The 26,892-nt window shown below is 46.8% G+C and overlaps 1 protein-coding gene across 11 annotated transcripts in view; it reads left to right on the forward strand.

The window, feature by feature from the left end:
- Positions 1-26,892, forward strand: part of SRGAP2 (SLIT-ROBO Rho GTPase activating protein 2) — a 227,878-nt gene that overhangs the window by 173,937 nt on the left and 27,049 nt on the right. For 10 of the 11 annotated variants that reach the window (XM_032878469.1, XM_032878468.1, XM_032878471.1 and 7 more), the window contains 6 exons: positions 277-474; positions 9,091-9,175; positions 11,915-11,942; positions 13,689-13,713; positions 20,787-20,847; positions 26,207-26,284. In XM_032878469.1, the coding sequence (XP_032734360.1) occupies positions 277-474; positions 9,091-9,175; positions 11,915-11,942; positions 13,689-13,713; positions 20,787-20,847; positions 26,207-26,284 (475 nt within the window). Of the gene's footprint in view, positions 1-276; positions 475-9,090; positions 9,176-11,914; positions 11,943-13,688; positions 13,714-20,786; positions 20,848-26,206; positions 26,285-26,416; positions 26,592-26,892 lie in introns of those variants that run through there. The other variant, XM_032878479.1, reaches the window with a different exon arrangement.

Here is a 26,892-nt window from a genome sequence, read left to right on the forward strand (position 1 = left end):
AGCGATTATTAAACTTAAAAAGTCAACATTAAATAAAAGAGCTGGGTCATATACAGAGCCTGAGGAGGGGGATGGTTTTAGGTCTTCTGTAAAAAGAGGAGCACTGTAGAGCAGAGTCCGTGTGATGGTGGTCACTGTCTCAGCACCGTCCGATGGGAAGCAGAGCTGCACCTTCTGACAGCAGCCCCCCAGTCCCCTCCAGCCCCTCCTCTCCCACTCCTCCCAACTTCTCCCTTACCTGTCCCTCATGCGTTACATTGACTCTTGTCATGGCAGGTAAAAAAGACGATGGAAGCCACTCTCCAGACCATCCAGGACATTGTGACTGTTGAGGATTTTGACGTGTCCGACTGCTTCCAATACAGCAACTCTATGGAATCCGTCAAGTCCACGGTCTCAGAAACCTTCATGAGCAAGCCCAGCATTGCTAAGAGGAGAGCCAACCAGCAAGAGACCGAGCAGTTCTATTTCACGGTGAGGGGGCTTGATGGCTCTCGACGAGCACCTGCAGCCCACAGGGAGACTTGGAACCCGGAGTCCTGGTCGAGTCTTGGAAGGGCAGACTTTGAGTATCTTAATTTGGATCTGGGCATATTCAGAGACCGTTCCTCAACTTCAATTAAGACACAGATATCTCTAAGTTGTAGGTATCAAACAGGGATCCCCCAAGAGAAAGGTGCTCCCAAGTACACTGCCAGGAAGATTTCTTTTCCTTTTTTTTCCCTTGCCCCAGAAGACTTTTCTTTTCTTTTTTTTTTCTTTTCTTTTCTTTTTTTAAGAATTTTTATTAACCAGCTAGTAGGCTTCTGTTGGAAAGTTTCCTTCTCGGCCATGGGGGATCATGAAAGGAGATCTTTATTTCTTAGGTCTTGGGAACTATATCCAATGTATTCTGGCTAACACATATCTTATTTCTAAAGTTGATAATCTCTTCTAGGTGATGGGATGACATTATTTTATAATTTTTGCTGATGGGAAATTATCTTTCACAAAAAAGACTAAAATTCAGAAGGACAGGTCGTGTGCAGTGTCATTGGTTTCCAGAGGATTCCAAAACACTGTATTTTCTTATCTGTGTATATCCCACTCTTCTCTTAGACAAACGGACCCGATTATTTTCAGGTTGTATTAACAGTCCTTTGGAAGGTTGCTGGCTGGTCTTTTGTGCTGCTTTTTTAATAATTAAGTTATTTTGAGCTTGCCAAGTAGGATTCATTGCCTGGACTAAAATTTATTTTCTCATCTTCTGACAACCAAGAAAGGAGAAATTAAATTTGCAGATGTGAGATGAAATATAGCTGGTGAATGTGCAAACTGATTCTGAATGAGAGGGATTAACTTGTTTTTTAGTCAAGAAACACAATCTGCATGCAGTAAATTGAATTTTTCCTCCCAACTGGAACAATTTGTTTAATTCTTCTTTGAACATTGCCCTTTCTCCATTAAGAACACTAGCGATTTGCTATGTTTTCTAAAAAAAGAAATCTTATTTTTAATTAAAACTAAGAATTCTTCAGATTTTTTTTTTTTTAAATCTTGGAAGAGACTGTTGAAAAGGAGTGATTTAGCAGTATTATTCTTTTAAAATGACTTTTTTCTTGTTATATGAGGTAAAACATCCATATGATATTAGTTTAGAAACAAAAAGGAAGAAAATAAGAATCATCCATAATTGCACTACCTTGAGATAACAGTATTAGAGTGTATACCCTTCCTGGTTTTTTTCTCTGCGCAGACAAACATCTCCGTGAATATGTATTTAGAATGTGTTACAAAAAGTGGGATGTTGGCTATGCACGCTGCTTTATAATCTGCTTTCATTTAATAAATGATTAGTATTTTCCCAGTTCATTTCATCATAACATTCTTAAATATTTTATGAGTGAAATACTAAAATCTACACAGAGAAATAAGGGAATGATATTTTGTCCCATTCATCCTTTTTGTAAAATATTTAGCACACTGCCTGGTCTGTACAGAGTGCTCATTAAGTGCTGAAAATTTATTGTCACTACAGTCATTATTAACTTATTCATTAATCATTATTGAATTACTCATCGATAACTTATCAAGGATCTTCTTTGTGCTAAACATGGTGCTAAAGCTTGGAATGCCGGGAGTGTGGGGTGCAGAGGGGAATGATGGGATTAGGCATCCGAAGGGAGAACCTCCGTTTTCACTTTGTATGTTTCAAAACAGTTAAAATAGGTTGATTTTTGCAATCAAAGAAATAAATATGAAAATTTTCAGCTACGTGCATATGCGCATGAATGATGGCCAGGATGGGTGGAGTTGGCGAAACATCTCATACAAAGTGACTTTTGTGCTTGACCTTGAAGGATGAGTGAACCAGGCAGTGAATCAAGCAGAGAATGGCATTCCTTGAGAAAAGAGCAGTCTATACAAAGCATAAAGGCATGTAAAGCCCGGGCTAGACAGAACGAGAACTTCTTGTTTATCATGAGGGCTGTCTGGCCACCCCAAGCTTTCTTATCTCGGGAGGTTGTTGAACACTCTAGAGGCTTTTAATAATAGGATTGTTTGGCTGGTCTGTCTGCACTGCTTAGATATAACACTGCTTAATGACCCAATCTCATATTGCAGCAGATTTCCATTTTTCTTATTACATAAGAAATTTTGACATAAAAATCTGTATTTAAGACTGTCAGAATTACTTTCTGGCTTTCAGTGAAGCAATGACATGTGTTCAAAGTTGACCCTTAATAAGAGCAGGGATGACCATATCCAAACCGATGACCTCAAATCCTGCCCACCCTTTCGCTCCTAGTCCACTTCCTGTCTTTTGTGGCTGGAGGGCCTACTTATCAAAATTATGTCCAAATTTCCATGGCTAACAGGAGCGTTTTTTTGTCTGGGCTTCTGTAGTAATCGATGTATAAGAGAGTTCATCATTTTTGTGACTGGTGCTGGGAATGCACCAAATAATTCATTTCATGATAAAAGGGCTTTTTGGGGGGTGGCAAAATGGACATTTAAATAAGGAGGGGGTGCATATTAGCATGACTGCCTGTGCTTGCCACACTGTACGAAGCCCGCAGAACTGTAGATGTGCTTTTCCTCGTCTGCTGCCTCCACAGACGTCGCCCCTGGTTTTTTCTGTGTCCTTCAGAAACATTTTTAGGATTTTTAGGATTTTTAGGACGTTTGTAGAGCATCCTAGAAGCTCCCTTCCCTTGGAAAGTTGGGAAGAGGTCCCTTACCATGGCTTTGACTTGTAGGTAGTGTGCCTAGCAACCCAGAGGGCTGCTAGAAAGCTGTCTAGCCATTCTCGGCTGTCATCAAATTGATCTGCCCAGAGGACATTGATTGGAAATTTAAGCACATCCTATAAAGGTCGGTCATTTGCAGGAGTCCCAAGAAAGTAAACATGGAATTTAAAAACTTATAGTGATTTTTAGAAATCATCTAACCACTCTCATTTGAAAGATGAAAAACAAAACAAAACAAAACTAAAACCCCCCAATCCAGAGAAGTTGGGTAGCTGTTCCAAGGGACTCAGTAAGAGCTGAAGCTAGAACTCGGAGGGGTGGGGTGCCTGGGTGGCTTACATCAGTTAAGCGTCCAACTCTTGATTTCAGTTCAGGTCCTGATCTCAGGATCACAGGATTAAGCCCCTTGACAGGCTCCACGCTGAGTGTGAAGCCTCTTTAGAATTCTCTCCCTCTGCACCACTGGCTGCCCCCCACCACCTCCCCCACCACACACGTACATGTTCTCTAAATAGGTAAATAAATAAAACTGAAACTCTGGTCAGCTGGTCTCAGGCCATTGGCTTCTTTCTGTCCTCTCTGCTGAAGAAGCTGAGGTAAAAGAAAGGCTCAGAAACAGCCCAGTTTTCTCCTCTCTCTTGCCCTAAGTGAGGTGATGTTTCCTGATCTTCTGGGCTTTGCATCACTCATCTTTTATAACACACAACCCAGCAGTGTCTACTTTTTATCTCATTGCTTTTTTTTTTTTACTGTGATTGTTAAAAATAAGGAAATTAAAAATATATATAGAATATATATATAAATAAAATATAAAATACATATAAATAAAATATAAAATTATATAAAACATATAAAATATTAAAAATATATATTATATATAAATATGTAATATATCAAAATATAAAATATATATAATATAAAATATATAAAAATATATAAAATATAAAATAAAATATATAATATATATTAAAATATATTTATATATAAAATATATAAATAAAAAAATATATATATATATTTGGGGAGATGCAAAGAGTTCAAAACAGCATACAGAACAAGTCATGCTTCCTCCCCTTCTCTGGCCCTCACTTCCTCTCCCCTCTGCCAGGGATTGAAACTGGTTTCTTCTGTGTTCTTCCAGAGATAGTCTCTGTGTAGACAACCATTGACTTATCCTTTAATGTGATAGAATTACATTAGAAATACAATGAAATCAAATAAAGAGAAGTATAAATAGAAGTAGCCCAACTCATACTATTCTTCACTTTGCTTTTTTCACTTAATTTTTTTCATATTAGTCCAAAGAGCTCTGCCTCCTTTTTAGATTGCTGCACAGAATTCCACTGTATGAATGGGTTCACCATCATTTTTATTTAACCAGTTCCCAGCTCGTGGGAAGTAACACTCCCTGTTTAGCCCAGGACTGTCAAAGCCTTATAAGGCTGGCATTTATAAGGCTGGCATTTCTCCTAAGTATTTCCCTGTAGGGGGGTTGTTATGGGGTTCTTATATGGGGGAAGGAGTGAAGAAGGAGTTAAAGGTCATGGCTGATAAAGATAAACTACCTGAATTCTTGAGCACAAAATTGGTAAGAACACAGGAGAGAAGATGATATCTTGGCCATTGGGGCAGTGCTCTAGACCTAGATCTGGTGTGGTCCAAGATCTTTTTTTTTATCTTGGTCCTCTCCTAAAGGCACTCAGGAACTGTGTGCTAAGTAGGTCCTTACTGAGCCCCTACCCTGTCAGTTAAAGAGGGAGATGCCTGCCGTTTTACAGGTCTGCTCTGTTAGGTACTCTGTCTGACAGCCGTTTCCTGCTTTACAAACTGATGAAGAGGAGAGAAATGTCAGGGTGCCTGGATGGCGGGGAAGCAGCCACCCCATAATGACATTCGTGTGTCTCGTGCATGGGGCCGGCTCAACACGGCTCCCTCCTCCCACCCACCACACCCCTTTGTAGCAGGGGTGTTTATGGCCTTCAGTTCACACAGATTAAATCCAAGGCAGAGGGCACCTGGGTGGCTCAGTCGGCTGAGCGTCTGTCTTCGGCTCAGGTCAGGATCTCGGGGTCCTGGGATTGAGTCCCACATCGGCTCCTTGCTCAGCAGGGGGTCTGCCTTTCCCTCTCCCTGCTCATGCGCTCTCTCTCTCTCTCTCAAATAAATAATATTTTTTAAAAATCCAAGGCATAGACAGGGCCCATGAGATTTATACTTCCATCATACTAAAGGGAAGACGTATTTTAAATTAATTGGAAAAACATTCTTGGTGCCTCTTACTTTTTTGTTCTGAAGATCAGAAACCTGTTTTGATTCCACTGTCTTATATATTAACACAAAGCAAAGAGGTTTGGCGAAGTTGTGTTTTTAGGCTATCTGAGTGGGTGATTCAGATACAAGGAAGGGATCCTCCTGACTGCCTGCTGGTTGTCTGGATTGTGAGCTATAATCATGGCCACGCTTGTCATCCTGTTCCGTCTGCTAACAGCCCTGGGGGAAAGATACCATTATCCCGGTTCTTCAGATGGGGGGTAAGTGACTCGCCCAAGGTAAGCGGTAGGACTACAGTTTCTCAACTAAGGCTCTTTCATTTTGCTGCAACGAAGTGTCTGTCAGGGAGGAAGGCCCTGAGAGAAAAACTGTTCCATTAATACTTTTCAATAAATAAAATTCATCACCAGCAGTTAATAATCAGTTAGGAATTGTTAAGAAGTAAATTAATGAGATCATAAAACCGAATTGAAGGCTTCTAGTGGCAAACAGAACCAAACCACTCAGTAGACTCTTTGCCTCCCTTCCTACTTTTTTATTTTTTTAAGATTTTATGTATTTATTTGACAGAGAAATCACAAGTAGGCAGACAGGCAGGCAGAGAGAGAGGGGGGGAAGCAGGCTCCCTGCTGAGCAGAGAGCCCGATGTGGGGCTCGATTGCAGGACCCTGAGATCAGGACCTGAGCCGAAGGCAGTTGCTTAACCAACTGAGCCACCCAGGCGCCCCAGCAGTTCTTTTCATGGCCTGCTGGTCTCCAGAAGTCATCAGAAAGCCGCTTGTGCCTTCCTTGCCTTCAGCTGCCTTGGCTCCTTTCTATCCAGTCAGCAACCAAGGTCTTCTGCCAGTAAAGGCCAGGTCGTTTCCCCCAGCTTCTGTTTCATACAGACCAGGGCTGACTAACAGGAGGGAGAGGGAGGTGACAATATGCCTGTGAACTCCGGGATGGCTTTTCCCTCCCACCGCCTGCTTACCTAGATGGAAAACTTCCAACCATTATTTCTGCTCTTAGGGATCCTTTTTGATCCTTCAGGATTTCAGGGGACCTGGAAAGGTGACCCATCATACATCTTTATCAGATTATTATTTATTTTAATGGTTCGCCAAGTGACAGCCAGAGTTAACTCTCCAACTGTGACATGAATGAAAAATTCATTTCCGGAATCACAAGTAGAAACATGAGTGAGAGGAAGGAATTTGCATCCATCTCCTTTGAGAATATTGGCTGTTTTCTGAGCAGTCTGTTCTTGTCTTAAGGGTTACAATTTTCTTGGTGAGTTTTTTTTTCCTCATTAGGAAACCTTTAGATTCTCCTGGGGTAACCTTCCGAAGAGGGGCCTTTGAGGGTTGAGATGTTAGCAATAGATGTTTCCTGAATGTTTTCCACCTCTGGGCCCTGCCGTGCTGTTCCCAGCCCCACATTTAGGCACTGGGTGGGGATTAGGCTGTCACCCAGGAAAGACCGACAGCAGGTGAGCGGGCAGCTGGAGCAGATGGAAAGGGGAAGGTGACAAGGGAGTCTTGTTGTCACACAGATGTTCTCGTGCACAGGCACAAAGGAGCAGAGGGAACAGGTCAGAAGTAAAGCAACAGAAATGATTTGGTATAGGGTTTGTTTTTGTTTGCTTTAGACTTAATTGAGAGAGTAGGGCTACACTTGAGGGCTTGGATTGTGACCACTGAGGAAGGTTCTCTCAGAGGAGAATGAGACTGTTCGTGTCTTTCCTCATTCTTCAAGCATTTATTGAATGTCTACTGTCAGCTGGGCATGGTACTAAGCATCAGGGATGCAAAGAATAATGACTCTGACCTTAGGGAAAAGGCACTCTGGAGAGGAAGACACATGACGTGGAAGCCGTCTGTGCCCGGGCCGTGTGCAATTTGCAGAGGTACACGCAGGGGCACCCGGGGAGCATGGGAAAGCCAGGATGTGCATCCCCGAGAAGGCAGGCTTTTTCTTTGTTTTTGCATGAGGAAGAGAGAGAAGAAATAACACACTCTTGGTTAAAATTTTACACTGTACAGAAAGGTACAGAGCAAAAGTAACTCATATTTTTCTCACCTTTCTTTCCTGCCTTCATCCTGTGTGGTAATAGCCATAAAATCAGACACTTGATGTATAATTATCCTTTTTGCTTAATACATCGAAAGAAGGACAGAAGTATTACAATTTGAAATGTTTTATCCACTTTCCCTCCTCCACTATGTCATGTGTCCCCAGTGAGTCGCGGATCATACCCGGGGCAACACTGCCAGTTTGCCTCTGAGTTTAGACGTGGGCAGATGACCCCCAGCCCAGCAGACACGAGCCATTGTATAAGGAGACAACCAGGGTGAATGATGGTCCCTGTGAATGACTGCAGGGTAGTGTAGAAAGACACCGTGTCAAGGCTCAAAATGGCCTGGCACTCCCATTTCCTAGCTGGCAGAGACCTGCAGTTTAGCCCCCGTCTCCCAAGGTCATCTTCTCGTCTGTAGCGAGCAGCCAGCGATGTTGTCTTCCCTAATGTGCTCTGCGGAGTCACGTGGGACAGTATATGCTAAGGGGCTCTGCAAACTCCTGAACTGCTTTGCGTATATAAAGAATTAATACTCTGAAGTTTTATTCTGCTCCTCCTTCTGCCGGGCACCCTGGCGGATGGAGTGTGCGGTCCTGTCGGTTGAGCGCACGCACCTAATTGTCAAACGACCTGTGTCTGGAAACTTGACTCTGCCGCTCACTCACTGTTTGACCTCGAGCAACCTGTTTAATCTCTCCAAGTCTTGGTGCCCTCATCCGTTAAATGGGGACGTGCTAATCCGAGTTCGTAGGGTTATTTTGAAGATTTGATGACTTGTCCAGGGAAATCGAGTCCCTCCCGGGGCAGATGAGGGCTGAGAGAGGTCAGATCAGAAAATGCTGCACAGCGATGGTGTTTTGACGGGTGGAACAGCTGGGAGCGCGTTTCCATCACCTTGTCTTGTGTTGAGAACTGCCATTACATGTATATGCGGGGTGGGGGGCCGCAGCCTCTCTCTCCAAATGCTCAGAAATCCCAAGCTCTCTGCCAAGACTCCGTGCAGAAGAGAGGAGGGAGCCGAGTAAGAGAGAGCTCAGACGGAGATGCTGTGCGTGCTGGGTCGCAGCCCTTGGCATCGGTCGTGATGTGCTATAATGCACCCCGGGGAGGGGCCAGGGTGTGGCAGGATATCGGCGGAGGTGACAAGTGGCAGGTGTGTGTCCTCACACCAAGAGGATCTGGGCTCGGTGAGTCCCTACACTCCACGCCTGGCCCCCTGTTCTTCGGGGGAACCGGAAGGGATGGCTGAGGGGCTCTAGGAGACGGTTTGGGACTGGCCTGCATGGAGCTCGCTCCCCAGAGAACACAAGGCAGGCGACTCAGGCATCCTGGAAATCAGCAGCCGTCCAGATGCTCAGGACCTGAGTAGAAATAAAGAGATAAAAAAGGCACCTAGTAGAAATCGGGTCCGAAATGAAATGCTCTCTTGTAAAAAGGAAATTGTACAGCTGAGCATCTGTGATTTTTTTTTTTTCCTCCTGCTGCTGCTTCTTCAGGAGTCTGACCGCTCCTTTTCTTCCTCCCTTACAGAAAATGAAGGAGTACCTGGAGGGCAGGAACCTCATCACCAAGCTACAAGCCAAGCACGACCTTCTCCAGAAAACCCTGGGAGAAAGTGAGTGTGGGAATTCGGCTGGAGGTTTGGCAATGAGGGGAAGGCCAGGCCCCGAGCTACCTGGCTGAGCCTGCATCCTGAGCCCCGTGGGCCTGAGCTTGTTATGTGAATGCATTGCTTCTCCTAGCCTGTTTGATGGGAAGTCGCTGCCCCAGTGACTGCTTGAGTAATGGGAGGAGGCCAGTGCTTAATGAAGCGCTGATGTGCACCATCCATTGGTTTAAATGGCGCGTGCTTGCTCTCCCCCGGCCCCCGTCTCTGCCACAGCTGGGGTACAGGAGCCGATGGGTCCCTTACCCTCCAGACACTTTGTGGAAACTCTCAGCTCCTCTGGAGCGGGACCGAGGCGACAGCCGGCGGGCAGGGCCGGCGAGCCGGGACAGCATCGGCTGGCTCCGAGGAGAAGAGAGGCTTCTCGAAGGCAGGCCTGACCCCCAGGCGCCTGTGTAGAGCAGCGCTTTCTTTCCGCTTGGGAGGGTCCTGCTGCTCAGCGGCAGCGCTGTCTGCCGTGGCCGCGCTGAGGCCGTGGTACTGAACGGCCTGTCTCGTCCAGGAATCAAGGATGATTTTACCCAGACCCTGGAAAGTAGCAGAGCAGGGAACGGGACTGGCACTCTGGACTTTGTCTCCTCAGCTGTCAAACAGAAGGCGAAGGTTCAGAGAGAAGCTTCCCTGGGGTTTTGGGCATCCTGCCCGGGTCCTGCCTAGCTCTCAGCATCCTGTGACTAATGGGGTTCCCAGATTGGGGATGCCTCTGAGTGCCTGCCCCTCCTCCCTGCCCTGCTCATCTCTCCACTCTGAGACGGGGACAGGAGGCGACAGCAGTGTATGGCAGCACTGGCGGGAGGCAAACCAGCAGAGAAGGCTCACGTAAAACGAACTCTTGAGTGCTTTTCGGACAAACTGCAGAGTGAAGAGAAGTATGGGGGTACTTGCTGGCTCATTGGCGTCAGGAATGAGAGCCACACTTGTCACACCAGAGCCTCCCACCTGCTCGTCCCGTCCGATCCTCCTCCCGCGCTGGACGGTTCCCCCAGATGCTGAATTCTTTTTATCTCTGATATCTTTGATCCCGTGATTGTAGAGGCATTTTCTTTTAGGTGAAGAATGCCTGTTAGGTCACTTCTGTTCTCTTTCCTCCCTGCCACCCAAGGGACTCAGGCTGAACAGGTTTGGGTGTTGGGAGCCCAGCTTTTCTTACAGAAAAATCTTCACTCTTGGGTTATCAGATTGCTTCATAGGGTATCGGAGGAAAGAAAGCCCAGAACTATTTGAAGCAAGTTCTAACCAATTTTTTTTTTTTTTTTGGCTAAAACAATCTGAGCATAGCTCATAAGTGAAATGGGGAACAGGGCCTTGGGAGTGTGTGTGTGTGTGTGTGTGTGCGCGTGCGCGCGCGCACGCGTGAGAGTGAGTGGGTTTGCGCACACACAAACATGTACCAGATTTGCTACTGCGGAGGGGCGAAGGTTGGTGTCCATTCATTAGTGCTGCAAATTGCCTTCATCTAAAGATGACAAGCTCGAGCAGTAAGGAAAGAAATAGCCGCAGACCTTCCCGTGTGCAAGTCATCGCGGCCCACCTTCTGAATGTATTTGTCACCGTAATGCGAGAGCCCCTTGTTCTTGCCACAGAGGGATAATTGATGTGTGTGAGTATTCCAGAATGGAAATGGGACAGATGTTGAAAATAAAGGCTCGGAATAATATTTTCGCAGATGAAAGCGGAGCTGTTAGTAATGAGAGGCTGTTAGGGGAGGGGGAGGATGTTGCTCAGGATGCGCCGAAGTGTAATAGACAATTAGCAACCTTTAAAGGCAAGCAAAAGCCCTTCCTCACCACCCCCCACCCCGGTCCTTGGAGTTGTTTTTCCAGGAGCGTGGAGGAGGCCGGTGGGGGATGATCTCCCAGCTCAGCACCGGCTCGCGTTGCCCCTGGTTTATCGAACGCAGACCACGCTTGGTGAACTGAAAGCAAACAGATCACATCGTGGCCCATATGCATATGCCTATGTGTTTTGTTTTTTTTTTAAACATAAGGATTCTTAGGAACTTTAAGATTTTCCTTTTTTAAAGCTGGCTGTGACCCATTAAACTTAATATTAGGGCCTGCTGTTGGACTGAGAACCACAAATTTGATAGCAATTAAATCTCATTTCTCCCTTGTCACCCCGGCCAACCTAAGAGAATTTCATATGGATTGAAAACTAGAAGGTTCTTATCTTCTCCCTCCTCCCCGCAAATACTTCTTCCTTCTTCCTTTTTCCCTTGCCACCCTCACACCATGTGTGGTGTGTGTGTGTGTGTGTGTGTGTGTGTCCGTCCATTACTCTGGAGCAAGCAAACTCGTCCCTCCCTCATCACACACACATCCACATACGCAGAAGAGAAGCCGGATTTCACCCCTGGGAAGGCTTCTAGTAATTTGTTCTCTAAAACATGATCCAGCCTTGCTGTTGTTCCCCTACAGCCACCCCGTTTTCCCTTTGGGGAGCGGGGCTGGCACACCTAAGCGTCAGGGACATAGCAGCAGCACTGGGAACAAGCATGAGAAACAGCATTTGCCCAGGAAGAGGCTCTGGGCGTTTCTCTTCTTTTCTGCCTGGAAGGCCAGTCACTCCGTGAGGCTAGAGGCTTTCTGGGGAGAAGGGGAGGGCATTTCAGTTAACTCCTGGGAGTGAGTCTTCGTCTCTCTCTCCTTCTGCTTCCACATGAGCTTTTTGCCTTTGTCTTTCCAACAGGTCAGCGGACAGATTGCAGTCTGGCGAGGTAGGTGTGGCCTGGGACAGCCCCTGGGAGGGATGAAGAGAGGCCCATGGGGGTAGAGTGGTCCCGAGGTGGGAAGGAGCTGAGGAGTTGAAATGCAAAGGCGTTGGGTTTCTGTGCAAAGGAGGGGACTAGGGCGGGGGCTGCTTCCTTTCCTTTGCCTGCCGAACCCATCTGGCCTCAGATAGAAAGGGGGTCTGCTGTGACTTGGGGCGAGAGCTGAGCAGAATGGGATGAAGGGAGTTATCATTTGCTGAAGTAGTTTCAGAGGCTTCCCCAAAGCCATCAGGTCTTCAAGGAAAAGAAGTGTTTGGCTCTGGAGGAACCTGGTAACCTCCCCTTAGCTGCTGGATTACAGCATGTGGTTTGGGGACGTCTCTGACCCAGAGAAGGAAGATCAGAAGATAGTGTTTGACCCCAGATTTTTCTGCATGGAAAAGATGACAGCCCCTCACTGTTGCTGGATAATGAAATACTACTTTGCACTGGCTTGCCAGACAGCATTGGTAGAAATCCTTGCCTGATGTACAAGTTTGCAGCCCTCCCAGTCTTTCCCCACCTTCCCCTCCCTCCCCGACCCCAGCCAAATATTTTCCCTCCCAGTCATGTAGCTGCTCTGAGAAAACTCGTGAGCTGGCGGAGAGCAAGGCATGCATCCAGCCAACGGTCCTCAGATGCCTAAAAATGTGCTGATTTAACTGGGGAGAGCTTTAATGGGCTGGACTCCTGAGAGACCCTGGGTTAGCCCATTATGTCAACCACTTATATCTGCCAACACACACACAATAATCATGAGGTCATTTACAATTATAGGCTCATTATTTAGAAATAGCTTCATTTGGCTTTCATTGTTTTGTCATTGTGGATTATAGTAAAGATCCCATTAATATACCAGTCTTGTTGACTAGAGGGAACCAGGATAATGGAATCCTATGGAATGAATATCGTCTTGGTGATAGAGTCTTAATGTAAGTTCACCTGAAGCCCCATATCTGGGGAAGGCTCTGTGGGAGTGAAAAAAAGCTGAGTTGAATTCCCTTAGGGTGGGTGACCGTGGGCTGCTCTTTTCCCTCCTTGGAACTCCAGTTTCCTCATCTGTGAGACAAGAAAGGGCATTCCACTAGATCCGAGGAGCTCTAGGATTCCAAAGAGGTTCCTCAGGAACCTGGCAGAAGTGGCCGTGGGAGCCCAGCAGCCAGGCTCTGGGCCTTCATGTCACCCAAGGCGAGGCTGCGCTGCTGTCCTTGCTTGGGGAGATTGTGTCTGAGTCTCGGTCCCTCGGAGAAGAGGTGTCTAAAGTTCCATGCAGCTTTGCAAGACAGTCACATGAAGGATCGCCAAGGTTCCTTCCAGTCTGCTACTCTGTCCTTGAAACTCGGAAAATTGCTCCCTAAGGATTTCCAAGAGAAAGAAAACTATAGCTTCCTTTGGTGTTTCCTTGGGTCTCCAGCAAACAGAGAGAATCTTCCTGTCCAATGCAGATACATGTTACTGCACATGGAACTAGTTCCTTCCTAGTCTGGTTTTGAATGGTGGCAGGTAGTAAGTACAGAGACCTCTGTTCTGAAGCAGCCTTATTGGGCTTAATTTGGAAAGTAACTCGGTAAGTCTCTTAGCTGGTTCTGGGACTGAACTGAATAATACTGCTTGCTTCATTAATTAACACACAGATTGTTTTTAATCCCGTTTTCTCTTTTTTTCTCCCTGGCGCCCGTCCGGTCCTCTCTGATTTGGCGGGGTCAACCACAGGCGTAGCTCCACCGTGAGGAAGCAGGTAAGGGCCCAGCAAGAGCCAGGCTGGTCGGGTGTGATGATCACATCCCATAGGTGTTTGTGGAACCCTGCTGTGGGCAGGACAGACTTTCCTGACTTCCCGCCTGCGTTTGGAAGATACCATTCCGTCAGAGTGCGTTTAACAGCACAGCGACTTCATTGATGTAGCCGGCTCAGCTGGATGGAGTCTTCCTGACTTATTCCTCCCTCCCTAGTCGTGCCCCCTCCTCCTGCTTGCTGGAGATTTGGTTTGACTTAGCAGATTGTGCCAGACATGCCCATTGTGTCGCTTCTCTAGGACACAGTGAAAAGGGCCTCACATTTTATAGTTAAATTCCAAATGGGAGTAGCTCCCAGCAGCTGGTCACCTAGGTCAGACACCTATGCCAGATGGCTGTAGGTGTGCAGATTTTTTTCTTGTTCTATTGGAGTTGTGATCATCCTGTTGCATCTCTTAAACATGCTAAAAATGCGAAGCTAAATCTGGCCCGAGAATGATTGGCCCACCTGATGCTTAGCTCTGTGCTTTTGCGTGTGATCTTCGGTGTCGTACTAAAACCTGACGCTGGTCAGCCAGCTCTCGTTGCCGATCTCAGGGCAGGAGCTTGGAAGGCAGGGCCAGGTAGTGCACATCAGTGGATAGTCTAAACAGTACTTGTGACTGTGCAAAAGAAAAAAATAATCACAGTATTTTCTGCAACAGCAAATTTTACTTCCTAATTATATTTTATCGCAAATACTGAAATGATTTTGGGTCCCCTAAGCTCACACCAGCTATGTAGCAGGCCATTAGCAGGGAGGAGGGGGAGAGCGCTCCGCAGTGTCTTTTGTGTCTGCTGGGGGCGGGGGAGAACCGATCCAGGCTTTAAAAAATCGTTGTGGGTAATTTACAGTGGCTGTAGCCACAGGGAGATAATCGAATGTAGAGGGCACGTGGCTTCTGTTGTGTCAGCAGCCCTGACAGCGTCTTTAGCCCTGGTGACGGCTCTGCCAACTGGGCACCCCTGCCAGATACTTGGATGGCAGAGCTCTCCCTTGTCCTAGCTTTGCTGTCACTCTTTTTTCCACGTCCCTGCTTTGGATTTCATTGTAGTGATATAATTATACATTTTAAAATTTATAATTAAATATAATTACATATAAATGTAATCAGATATAATTATACATTTTTTAGTTTACAAATTTCATTGCATCTTTTCTTCCTCTGGTTCCTCTATTTCTTTCTTCTGCTCCTTCGCCCATCATTTCATTTAAAACTGGAGAAGAATGAGGGCACCAGGGTGGCTCAGTTGGCTAAGTATCTGACTCAGTTCAGGCTCTCAGGGTCACAAGATGGAGCCCCACGTTGGGGTCCCTGCTCAGCTTGGAGTCTGCTTGAGATCCTCTCCCTCTCCCTCTTCTCCCGCTTCCCTGCTCACACACTCTCAAATAAATAAATAAATAAAATCTTAAAAAAAAAAACAAAACAGAGAAGAATGGAGTGCCTTCCAAGGATAATCTGTTGCATTTAAAACTAAAAGATGGACAGGTGCCTGGATGGCTCAGTCAGTTGAGTGCCCGCCTCTTGGTTTCAGCTCAAGTCATGATCTGAGCACTGTGGGATTGAGCCCCGCATCAGGCTCCACGCTCAGCAGAGAGTCTGCTTAAAGATCCTCTCTCCCTCTCCTTCTGCCCCTCCCCCCGCACTTGCACACATGCATGCACACTAGCATGCACTCTTTCTTTCTCTAAAACAAATCTTCAAAAAAAAATTAAATTAATAGATGGATATTTTAAAGAGGGAGCCGGCTTTTTTTCCTTCGGCACCAAGGATAGGGCTGAACTTAGCGTTTGTTCGTTTCAGTTTCTGGGCTGAAACTGGGCATCCTGCATATGGCTGGAACAGAGGTACGAGGTGCGGGGGCCTCCCAGCCTCCCCTGTGGCCATGGACGTGCGGGAGACCACGGTTTGGCGGGCAGTAGGCGGCCCTGGCCGGGCGCGCTGTCAGAGGGGAGCAGAACCCATCTGGCGCCATCCTGCCACGTCTACACAGTGGCAGGCGGAGCCTATGTGCCTGGCACTGGATTTGCGTAAGAGGTCCAGGATGCACCCCAAACCCCAATCAGATAAAGACCTGTTTCCATTCTGCTGCCCCAGTTTCTCTCCAGCAGCTAAGATTTTTTTTTAAATTTATTCTATTATTTTTTAATGAAAATATAATGTAGTGTTTGTTTCAGGGTACAGGTCTGTGAACCATCAGTCTTACACAATTCACAGCACTCAGCATAGCTCACACCCTCCCCAGTGTCCACCCCCCAGCCACCCCATCCCTCCCACCCCAGCAACGGCTCAGATCTAATGGTGGGTTGGTAAAGAGTTTTTCTACATTAGGCAGGCAGGTAAATAGTTGTCTGGAAGATGAGCAGTCTTGTATAAGGAAATAAATAATTGTTTGGTTTTTTTATGGCAAGTCAGCCAAAGAAGACGAAGAATCTGGTAGCTTTTCAGGGTCCCTCATGGGTTCCAGTTTTGACTTTAGCAAAGCCTGGGTTCAAACCACCCCAGCCTTTTCTGTCTCAGCCGCCTCTTCCCAGCTTTCCCTGCTACCCTCCAGCCCAGCATTTTCTCTTTCCCCTCACTTCCGCCTCTTCCTTGTCATCTTTCTCCATTTCTCTAAGGGTAGGTGCGCTCCCAAGGTTTGATGCCCTTTTGACTTTTCTCCATATTCTTTCCCTTCTCGCTTCATTCCCTTAGAGGAACCTTCCTCTCCTAATTCAAGTGTCCATTGTTCTGAGTCTTTGGATCGAATGTCGAACTGATCGGCTGGACATGAGCTTGGGAGCTGAGATAGTGCCTCCTCCCCAGAGCATCCGTCTCACCCCCCCACCCCATTCTAACTCCCTTAGCACATCACCTAACTTCTCTTTTACTACTAATGGTTGGGGGTGGGGGGGAGGCTCTGTTCCTCACGTTCCCAAAGCCCTGGGTATTATCTTTGACTCCTCTTTCTTTCCCATCACCCACATCTAATTGGTCGTGTAGACTTGTATTTTCTCCCCTGGTAAAATGGAAATCTAACAAATGTAATAGAGATCAGTACCCAGCAAAAATCCTAACTCTCTCCCTCAGGAGTAATTATGCCAAACCATAGCTTATTTAGGCACCATCTGGCCACATTCCTGATTGTTCTCTCCTACAAATTACAGGACCCCTGCTTTACTGTTTTCCAAGGGATGCCTGCTACCTTTCTCCCTCTGCCTTTGGTTGAAACGACCCTTAATCTGGTCCAGTGGAGATTTGGCCCAATTGTCCTTAAAGGCACCTTCCAGCCCTAGGATTATACCACCAAATATATCGCAAACTGAAGAATTAAACATTAGATTCTAACACTGGAGAAGAGAAGGAGAGAGGAAGAAGGGGAGAGACAGACACTGGAAGAGAGCACACACGGACGCTGGGGTCAGGATCAGTGATGAAGGGAGGGTCTTTGGGGCCCCGTGGGAGCACACAGGCACATCCTGGGGAAATGAATTCAGTCAGTGCTCAGAAGTATTACAAGGATAGGGGTGGGCGGTGGGAGGGTCTGAGGCCTTCATGACATTGTCCGGTTTTTGCTCCCACTAGACTCTGTCTAGGCTCCACTGGAGCAGTGGAGACTAGGAAAATAATGTTGTGTGGTGGGGCCCTTCTCTGGCCCACTCTTATCTGCCACCGATTGACCCTCTGGGCTACTTGCGACGTACCGCTGGTAACCATGGACAGACAGGCTCGGTGTCTTGCCCTCTGCAGTGCTGCATGCTTCCCTTGACCGTCGATGCTCCATTTCCTGCAAGTCTAGGCAGCACTGGGCAGTCCCATAACTTGCTGAAGCCAGTAACCCATGAGCTTCCCAACCTACCTCTCTTTGGGTCTCTAAATACAGATCTGGGGCCAGAAAACCTTTACAAACCCTCATATCACTAACCTCATTATCACTCTCACTACTCTTTAGAAGTGAAAACTGCAATAATGGGGCGCCTGGGTGGTGCAGTCAGTTAAGCGTCTGCCTTCGGCTCAGGGTCCTGGGATCAAGCCCCACGTCGGGCTCCCTGCTCAGTGGGGAGTCTGCTTCTCCCTCTCCCTCTGCTTCTCTGCTCAGCTCGTGCTCTCTTTCTGTCTCAAATAAATAAACTCTTAAAAAAAAAAAAGAAAAGAAAAATGTAATAACAGTGTTTGTAACCATAAAAAAAACTCCAAAAAATGGAGATTGATTGATTGGTTGATTGATTTTTAATGGTGGAACCCAGTTTTTTCATCAGAGTATGGAGGGGCTGACGAAGATTCTTCCTCTCAGATCGCCCTGCGCTGACTGGTGGAAGTCAGGGGTGGCAACAAGAGGGCAGACACCAGCTGCTATGGTGGGAAAGCTGGAGGAGGCAGACGGGTTTGGGGGTCATGACGACAAGCTTTTGGGCCTCTGAGACCTTCCTGAGCCCTGCTCTACTTGGGCATCCTCACACCTTCCTTTGGCAGTGTCCTGCAATCCCAGTAAGCCTGGGAGTAAGAGGCCAAGCCATGCTTCCAGCAGCCTATTTCTTCATTAAATCCAGCTCCTTCCCTTATCTTGGCCAAACCCCAGGGCCACAGCTGAAAACTTGAGGATGTAGGCAAACCTGTGAAAGGGGCAGAAGCCACAGGACCCATACCGCTTGAGAACCAGTCTCTGTCCTGAACTTTTATTTATTTATTTATTTTTAAGATTTTATTTTGCTGGGGGGGCACCTGGGTGGCTCAGTCAGTTAAGTGTTTTACTCTGGACTCTGGCTGAGTGTGACGCCTACTTAATATTCTCTCTCCTTCTCTCTCTCTCTCTCTTTCTCTCCCCACTCCCTCTAAAAAAAATAATAAAATAAAAAATAAAATAAAGATTTTTTTTTAAGATTTTATTTATTTATTTGACAGAGAGAGAGAGAGATCAGGCAGAGAGGCAGGCAGAGAGAGAGGAGGAAGCAGGCTCCCTGCTGAACAGAAAGCCCAATGTGGGGCTCGATCCCACGACACTGAGACCATGACCTGAGCCAAAGGCAGAGGCTTAACCTGCTGAGCCACCCAGGCGCCCCAAGATTTTATTTTTTTTAAGTAATCTCTATATCCAATGTGGTGCTTGAACCCAAACCCCAGGATCAAGAGGCACACTCTCCACCAATTGAATCAGCTAGGTGGCCCTGTTCTGAACTTCTACAGCCCTTTTTAGCTAGGTTTAGGGCCCTTTGTTTGATGCCTTTCTTCCCCATAGCTGAATTGTTTTGTGTTTAGCTATATTATAAAACCCTGCTGGTTTTTAGTAATGCTTGGTATGCATATTGGGTAATGTTTGCTGAGCTCCAGGGATGCAGGCTGGGTATACATACCTGATAGTGTTTGCTGAGCTCTTGGGATATAGTCTAGGTAACAGCGAGATGTGCAATCTCAGAAGGAGACTGCCTGTGTTTGATCCTGGCCCTGCCACTTACTGCCTGTGTCACTATAAGCAGCTGTTTCACCTTGCTAAGCCTTCATCTCCTCTTTTGTCCAATGAGAATAACAATACACACCCTACAGGACTGTTACCAGGACTGATCCATCTAAAGCCCCTAGTATATCGCCCACCACCTTTATAAATTCCTCTGTAAATGGTAAGCACTAAAGTTCATGCGCCAGTAGGAAATACTACTCTCATCACCACCCATCCCTCTCCAGCTGGCAGACATCAAATTGAGGCCCAAAGAAGTTAAGTAAGTGACAGGAACGTGTAGGAAAATGGCAGAGCAAAAGTTGATATCTGGGAGGCCTGCTTCTTAGTTTAGTACCAATTAGTTTCCACAGTTTCTAAGAATTGGGTTTTCTTCTTTTTATCTTTTATGCCAAGTAAACCCCATTTCTTTTTTTCTTTATCTTTTTCTTTTTTTTAAAGATTTTATTAATGTATTTGACAGAGAGAGAGAGATCCCAAGTAGGCAGAGAGGCAGGCAGAGAGAGGGGGAAGCAGGCTCCCTGCTGAGCAGAGAGCCCGATGTAGGGCTTGATCCCAGGACCCTGAGATCACGACCTGAGCCGAAGGCAGAGTCTTAACCCACTGAGCCACCCAGGCACCCCGTAAACCCCATTTCTGATGTGCCCCTTGGTTCATTGTGCTATCCTCAACTGATATTAATTAGCACCTACCTTGTGAGAATATCATGGCCAGTCGTGGAGAGCCAAGAATTGATGGGATCTCCCCTGTGAAGGGTGAGCTATAGTGGTGGCAAACGCAAGCAAGATATTCATACTCACACTATTAAGTCACCATTAGGGTTGTGAGAGCCAAGCGCAAGGTGCTGAGATCCTGTAGACAAGGGCCCTGATCTCATCTGGGAAGTCTGGAAAAGCATTCCTAAGAAAGTGATACTTGCACTGAGACCCTAAGGGGTGGGATCCCAGGGTGAGGAGAGCATTCTGGAAGCAGGAGCAGCTCATGCAAAGCCATGGACAAAGAACTGATCTAAGGAATGGAAAGAAAGCCGGTGTGGCTGAAACAGAGGGACAAGAGGAAGAGCAGAAGGGGATGAAGCCGGAGGCAAAGGCAGGACCCTGGACACGCAGGGCTGTGTAAAGACACTAACGAGAAGTCTTTGAAAGAAGTTAGCCTAGAAAGTGCGCGATGGGTTGTGTGCGCTCTCAGAGATAACCTAGCCGCTACGTGAAGGATGGTTGGGAGGACGGCAAGCGTGGAAATTGAGATTCTGCTGTATGGACCGGATTGCTAGCAGTAGAGATGGAGAGAAGGAAGTGGATTTGAGCGGTAGGAGGCAGACTTGACAGGACATATTGATTGATGGATTTTGGGTGGCTGAGGGTGGGAAGCTGATTAGGGATGAAAGGTGATCAGCCGCGTTTAGGATGTGCTGAGTTTACAGCATCCGTGTGGCATTCCAAAGGGGTGGCTGTGGACGTGCTTTGGAACTTGGAGGACAGACCAGACGCTTCTTTGAGGACTGGCCGCTGATCAGTCGAGACAAGTCCCTCACGGTCTGGCCCATTTTTTCTGGCTGTGCTGTTTAAAGATTCTGATGTTATGTTTCTCTTTGGCTTTTCAGGATTCCAGCCAGGCAATTCCTCTGGTGGTAGAAAGCTGTATCCGGTTTATCAGCAGACACGGTAAGCAGGATTACAGTCTTGCCCATATTTGTGCAGAGTGGGGAAGAACTTCCAGGAATTCTTTGCAGAGTAAGAATAGTGATCGACTCTTCATCCTGACATGCTCAGAAACGGAATAAAAGTCTTATTGGTTCATGTAATGTTTGTTACCTCAGAATGGCCACACCTAGACATTGAGAGAAAGGCTTCACATGTTTTGACCCCAAATGCCTCAGCCACTTAACCACACTCCCTTTTCTAGCCTGAGAGTGACTTTTAAATTACGACCGTGATGTGAGTACAGCCGGTACAATGTGACAGTGGTTTCGCCATTACTCACCATCTTTGTGCGTGTCAGTCTCCCGCCATACAGCCTGAGTCCTTATGTCACACTGGCTTTCTGCATTAGACTGTTCTGAGAACTATTCCTTTCGTGATGTTGCACCGATTCCTAACAACATTTGGGTTTTGTTCTGGTTTGATCTCACTGGATATAACATCAGCTGGTGCTCGGTGAGGAGTGGTTGGTCTTCAAGTTGTGGCCAACAGATGAGAATCTTTGGGGCCTGGCTCGTCCTCTGCCTAAGCTTGGATCACACTCTCTGCTCCTACATGAAGTTGGATCTCATAAACTCCATTCTTCACCAGCTCCCAGGCTGCTGGCACAGAATCTAGCTATGGAGAGGAATGGCCAGAGAATCAAGCTTCTAATTGTCAAGAGCGTGTAGGAGGCACAGATATCTGAACGAGCAGCGTGAAGATTTCTAGGAACTGGACATCAGAAATTGTTTTCGGTTGCCGTCTTATCTGGTTATAGGAAAAGGGACAGAATGACCTTCTTGCAGCTAGAGAGGTACAGAGATGATCGTTGGAGTCCGTGCAGGGGTAGACATTTTCTCTCCCTTCCTCCCAGTAGGCTGACACATCACTTGGGTTCATTTTTGGAATAGTAATTATTTTAGCATGCTTACAGCTTATCTCATTCTAATCAGCTACAATTTTTTCATCTTGTCCCTATTCGCCTGAAGTAACAGCATCATATATCAACAGTCAACAAATATTTATCAAGCCCCTGATCAGTGCTGGGCGCTGTGCATTGTGAAATGGGAAAACAAAAAACAGGGATTGTGCACTGTTTGTGTCTCTGTTTGATCTTATGATGCAGTTGGGAGAAAATAAATAAGCAGTGGGAGAGCTAAATAAAAAGAGATAAGCAGTAGCCATTCAGAATGGCAGTATAAGAAATTTTACAAGATAGTAATGATTAATGATCAGGCAATTGGCAAAGATAAGTCCTCTGAGTTCTGGGGAGGAAAAATTATTTGTGTCTTAAGGACAATAGGAAGAAGAGAGTCTGAACTCCTGTTCTTTCTGCCGTGCACTCTCTTTGGTCATCCAACATATTTATAGAGAGAAAGAGATTGCTCATTGTGTGCCAAGAAAAAGTTCCTGCCTCTGTGAACCTTATATTCTACCGAAGGCCAGATAAATAGATGATCAGCTGGTCAGCTAATAAATAAACACAGTAATGTACTGTATGACACAGGGAGTGTCCTGAAGAAAAACAGGCAAAGAGCCAGAGAATGGACAGGGGACACTGGTCTAGGTGGGTTGGTCAGGGAAAGGCCCTAAGGTCACCTTGGAGGGTGACACCGGAGTAGAGTCCTGAAAAAAAGTGAGGAAGTGAGCCACGTGGTATCTGGGAGGAGTGTTTCAGAGAGAGGGAACATCAAGTACAGAGATCCCTGGCAAATGCAGGGGCTGGCATGCAGCAGGCCCTGGAGGCCAGAGCAAAGAGAGGGGAGAGGGGAGGGGCAGCAGACCAAGCCAGAGGCCAGACTCCTAGAGCTTCCTCACCTAAGGGAGGTGTTCAGATTTTATTCTGAGTGAGGTAGGAAGCTCCTGGAGAATTCTAAACAGAGAGGGCTCTTTAAAAAGAGCTGCTCGGGTGCCTGAGTGGCTCAGTGGGTTAAGCCTCTGCCTTCGGCTCAGGTCATGATCTCAGGGTCCTGGGATCGAGTCCCACATCGGGCTCTCTGCTCAGCAGGGAGCCTGCTTCCCCCTCTGTCTCTGCCTACCTCTCTGCCTACTTGTGATCTCTCTCTGTCAGATAAATAAATAAAATCTTTAAAAAAAGCTGCTGGATGGAGACAAGGCCATGGGAGGAAAGAGGTGGCTGCAGCTGCCCAGGGAAGACACAACATGACTGTGGCCAGGCCCAGAGGGATAGCTCTGGAGGAGCCGAGGAGGGGATGCTTCCAGATCCTATGGCTCCAACATTCCCGTCTCTGCCCTGCACATGTGCAGTGCATGCAGGGACATTTCCGTGGTGTGGCTCTGGGGAAACAGTTGTGTTCCCACATTGCTGGTGGAACTACAGACTAGTACAGCCCTTCCAGAGGGGAATCTGGCGATACCTAACAGAACTACTGATGCATTTATCTTCTGATCCAGCGGTCCTTGTAGGAATTTACTCTGAAGATGCACCTCCGACACTACAAAGATCCATATGCTCGAGGTGATTTGTTGCAACATCATTTGTAGAAAATATAAAGAACAACCTCAGTACCGTCACACAGAAGAGTGGTTACATCAGCTCGACTATACCTGAATACGAGGCAGTTAGGAAAAAATAATGAGCGTGATCTCCATGAAATTATGTGGAGGGATTTCTGGAACATGTTATCAAGCAAAAAAAGAAAAGAAAAGAAAAGAAAAGTGGGAAAGAATATCTAGAGCATGCTACCTTTTATGTAGAAGGAAGAAGATAAAAGAATGCACGTGTGTCTTCTCACTTTGGCAAGAAGAAATGCAGGAAGGATGAGTCTGGAAACGAATACTCAATTGTTCATCCACAGGACACGGGTGCAAGACGGGGTACAAAGGAGTGGGGGCGGTGGGAGTGGGAGGGAAGTGACATTTCTCTGGACATTGTTTTTTGTGTAATTGTGACGTTTAGAACTGCATTCGTTTTTCCCGTATTTGAGACATAGATACACAGATAAATAAAACAAGGATGTGGGTGAAACTCCAGGTGGAAAACAAAGACTAACAAATAAACCCAACTGCAGAGCAAATGACTAGCATAGCCCCACTGAGGAGAGGAGGAAGCAAGGAATCGAAGTAACTTTTGAAAGCAGTGTTGTGATACTCTGCTGTAAGTCTAAAGACAAAAGACCTGTAAACGGATTAAAAAAAAAATTTTTTTTTAAGATTTTTATTTATTTGACAGACAGAGATCACAAGTAGACAGAAAGGCAGGTGGGGGGGTGGGAGGGGGAAGCAGGCTCCCTGCTGAGCAGAGAGCCTGATGTGGGGCTCGATCCCAGGACCCTGGAATGATGACCTGAACCAAAGGCAGAGGCTTTAACCCACTGAGCCATGATCTCATGAGGTCATGATCTCAGGGTCCTGGGATCGAGCCCCGCATGGGGCTTTCTGCTTGGCGGGGAGCCTGCTTCCCCCTCTCTCTCTGCCTGCTCTGCCTACTTGTGATCTCTCTCTCTGTCAAATAAATAAATAAATAAAATCTTTAAAAAAAATTCTGTCTGCTGAGCGAGAACATCATGATCCTTCTAAAGCGTAGGTTCTCGAAGAGAAATGGGAAACGCCAGCCCGAGGGGGTCTCAGTATGTCTTGAGCCTGCTGCCTGACTTCCAGTTAGCTCTCCTCTGATCGCTTCCCATCCTAGGCCCGTGGGCCAAGGTGGCTTTTCGTTAATGATCTAATCTACTATAAAGGACTGATGTGATCCTTTCTCAGCCAACTGTTGGCTTCCCCAAGGACACTGAGTAGGCTGGTCCCTGAGATGACATTTCCTTAGACTCTGCTGTGTTTTTGGACAAGTAACAGGGCACGTGACTGTTTCTGTCAGAACACTTGCTGTTTGCATTCTGTGTTTAAATGACATTATTTAGCTGTTACATCCCATTGGTAACTAATAGGGTATTATTACATTGGTACTAATGGGGTTTTAACGTTGCCTGCCATTCTCTGAGGAATATTCTGGAGATTCCCTTAGAGGAGCAGACAACTTAAGTCCTATTACAAGCCAGGTAATTAAATTCCCCCTGCTTGCTTCTTAATATTGCTTCAATTGGATTCAAGATTGTAGTCCCGGTCTGTGTGATTTACCTTCTCCATTAGACTTTTGAGAATCCAGTCACCCCCTCACTGAGAGGATAGCCCGAAGACAGTGGGCGATTCTATTTTCTTAAAAAGTAATTTGTTTGAGATTTCCCTGATAGGTCAAAGTTTTTGATGAATCACGCCATTACATAGGAACTTAGACAGGATGCCCAAGACGGGGACACAGGGATCCTGAGAAAGGCTGGCAAGCCCGATCTGGCTACAGATTCAGTCTGTAGTTAAGTCTGACCCATGGGCCAGCACTAACAGCATGTTTCCTGGATCTCCTGCTACCTCTGTGGCTACCCATATGGGGTTGTAAGCCATATCCGTGTTCAGACTAACAAGCAGGTTCCTGCCCTCTCTGTACTTTGCCTCTGGCAGGCCCCACAAGTCTCGTGTCGAGGATGAGTACATGATTGCAAACAGAAGGCCTGGGCTGACCTCCTGGCTCTTGTTCTTGTCACCTCTATAACCTAAGGCTGGTCAGCACCCATCACTTCCTTTAGCTGGGAAATGGATGTGCTGGTGACCCCTCCCTTAGTAGCTGTTGTGAGAACCAGTGGATTTATTTCTATGAAAGCATTTCTTAGCGGCAGTCACTGCACATGCATTGTATTTTTATGATTGTTTGTACTTTAACAAAACCCAAAGGGACTCGGTTTTCCTGCCCATTATCATGTCCAGGCACATTGGGGATGCAGGCCGCAGTCAAGGACCAGTGACTGGCACTTTTCCTTTTCCTGTCTTTTGACCACTTGCCTTTTCCTGTCCTCTCTCTTTCCTAAGGATTCAAAACAGTGTGCCCTGGAAAGAGCCAGATGGTGTTCGAAAAGCCAAAGCAATCACTGGGTCTCAGACCGGGGACTCCTCCGATGGTATCTGATGGCCGGCCTGCCATGCCCCTACTTCCCGTTCCCAGCCCTGGGTGACCAGGTGCCAGGGGTCACTCTGTCACTTTACAGATGGGAACAGAGAGGCAAAGGCAGGGGAAGGAACAAGCTTCCTAATCTTCCTCAGAATCAGAAGACCTCTTTCCCCTTAAGTCTCTGACTCAGTGTTTTCTTATGCCTCCTATCCGTTCTGGTGACTTCTCCAGCATGCCTGCACATGCTTTCTCCTCCAGCCTGAAGAAGAGAGACCGGTACTTACCTGCACACTGGCTGGAGGACATAGATATTCAGCGAAGCTTGGAGCTGTGCTTGTGACTTGGTTTCTTCTTCTCCTTGATCACTTTTCCTTGTCTTTCCAGGACTACAGCATGAAGGAATTTTCCGGGTGTCAGGATCCCAGGTGGAAGTGAATGACATCAAAAACGCCTTTGAGAGAGGTAAGGAAACAGGCTTGGAGATCAGACCAGATGTGTGCCAGCCTCGGGGGCTAGTGGCTGTGCCCATTCCCAGCTAAGAGGTACCCAGAGGATAGCAAGCCACTCTTACTCCTGACACCTTCGCCCTTGTAGACAGTCCTCCCCAAGTCCTCCTCAGCCCCATTCATCCTACCTCTCTCCTGCGGATGATCTGCCGAGACCCAAGAAGTTAACTAGGATACTGGGCGGTTTATGGCTTCATCCAGAACCCTCGCTGGCAGTTAATATCAAGGCTAATGCGCCTGTTCATCGTAGCCCATTTATTATCTTGTGGGCTATTAAGGTAATGGGCAAGCTTTGGCAATTTCCGTCACTGTAATGGATATATATAGTTTCAATTTGAGGTTGGTCCTATCATTAAATCTAATTACATCTGATATGAAATTTTCCATAGGGAGCTCCAGTGTGATTGTTCTCCTATAAGTAGGTGTCCTTTGTTGCGAGCCAGGCGGAGTGAGGGCCAGTCAGAGGGGTGAGCCTCCTTGGCCTTATTTTCCTCCCCCAGAGGCTCAGTCCCAGACTGGCTTCATGATTCTTGTGAGAGGGCCGGTTGCAATGGCCCATTCCGG

The sequence above is a fragment of the Lontra canadensis genome, unplaced genomic scaffold (genome assembly GCF_010015895.1).
Source record: "Lontra canadensis isolate GAN:19392208 unplaced genomic scaffold, GSC_riverotter_1.0 scaffold63, whole genome shotgun sequence".
In the NCBI taxonomy this organism is placed as follows: domain Eukaryota; kingdom Metazoa; phylum Chordata; class Mammalia; order Carnivora; family Mustelidae; genus Lontra; species Lontra canadensis.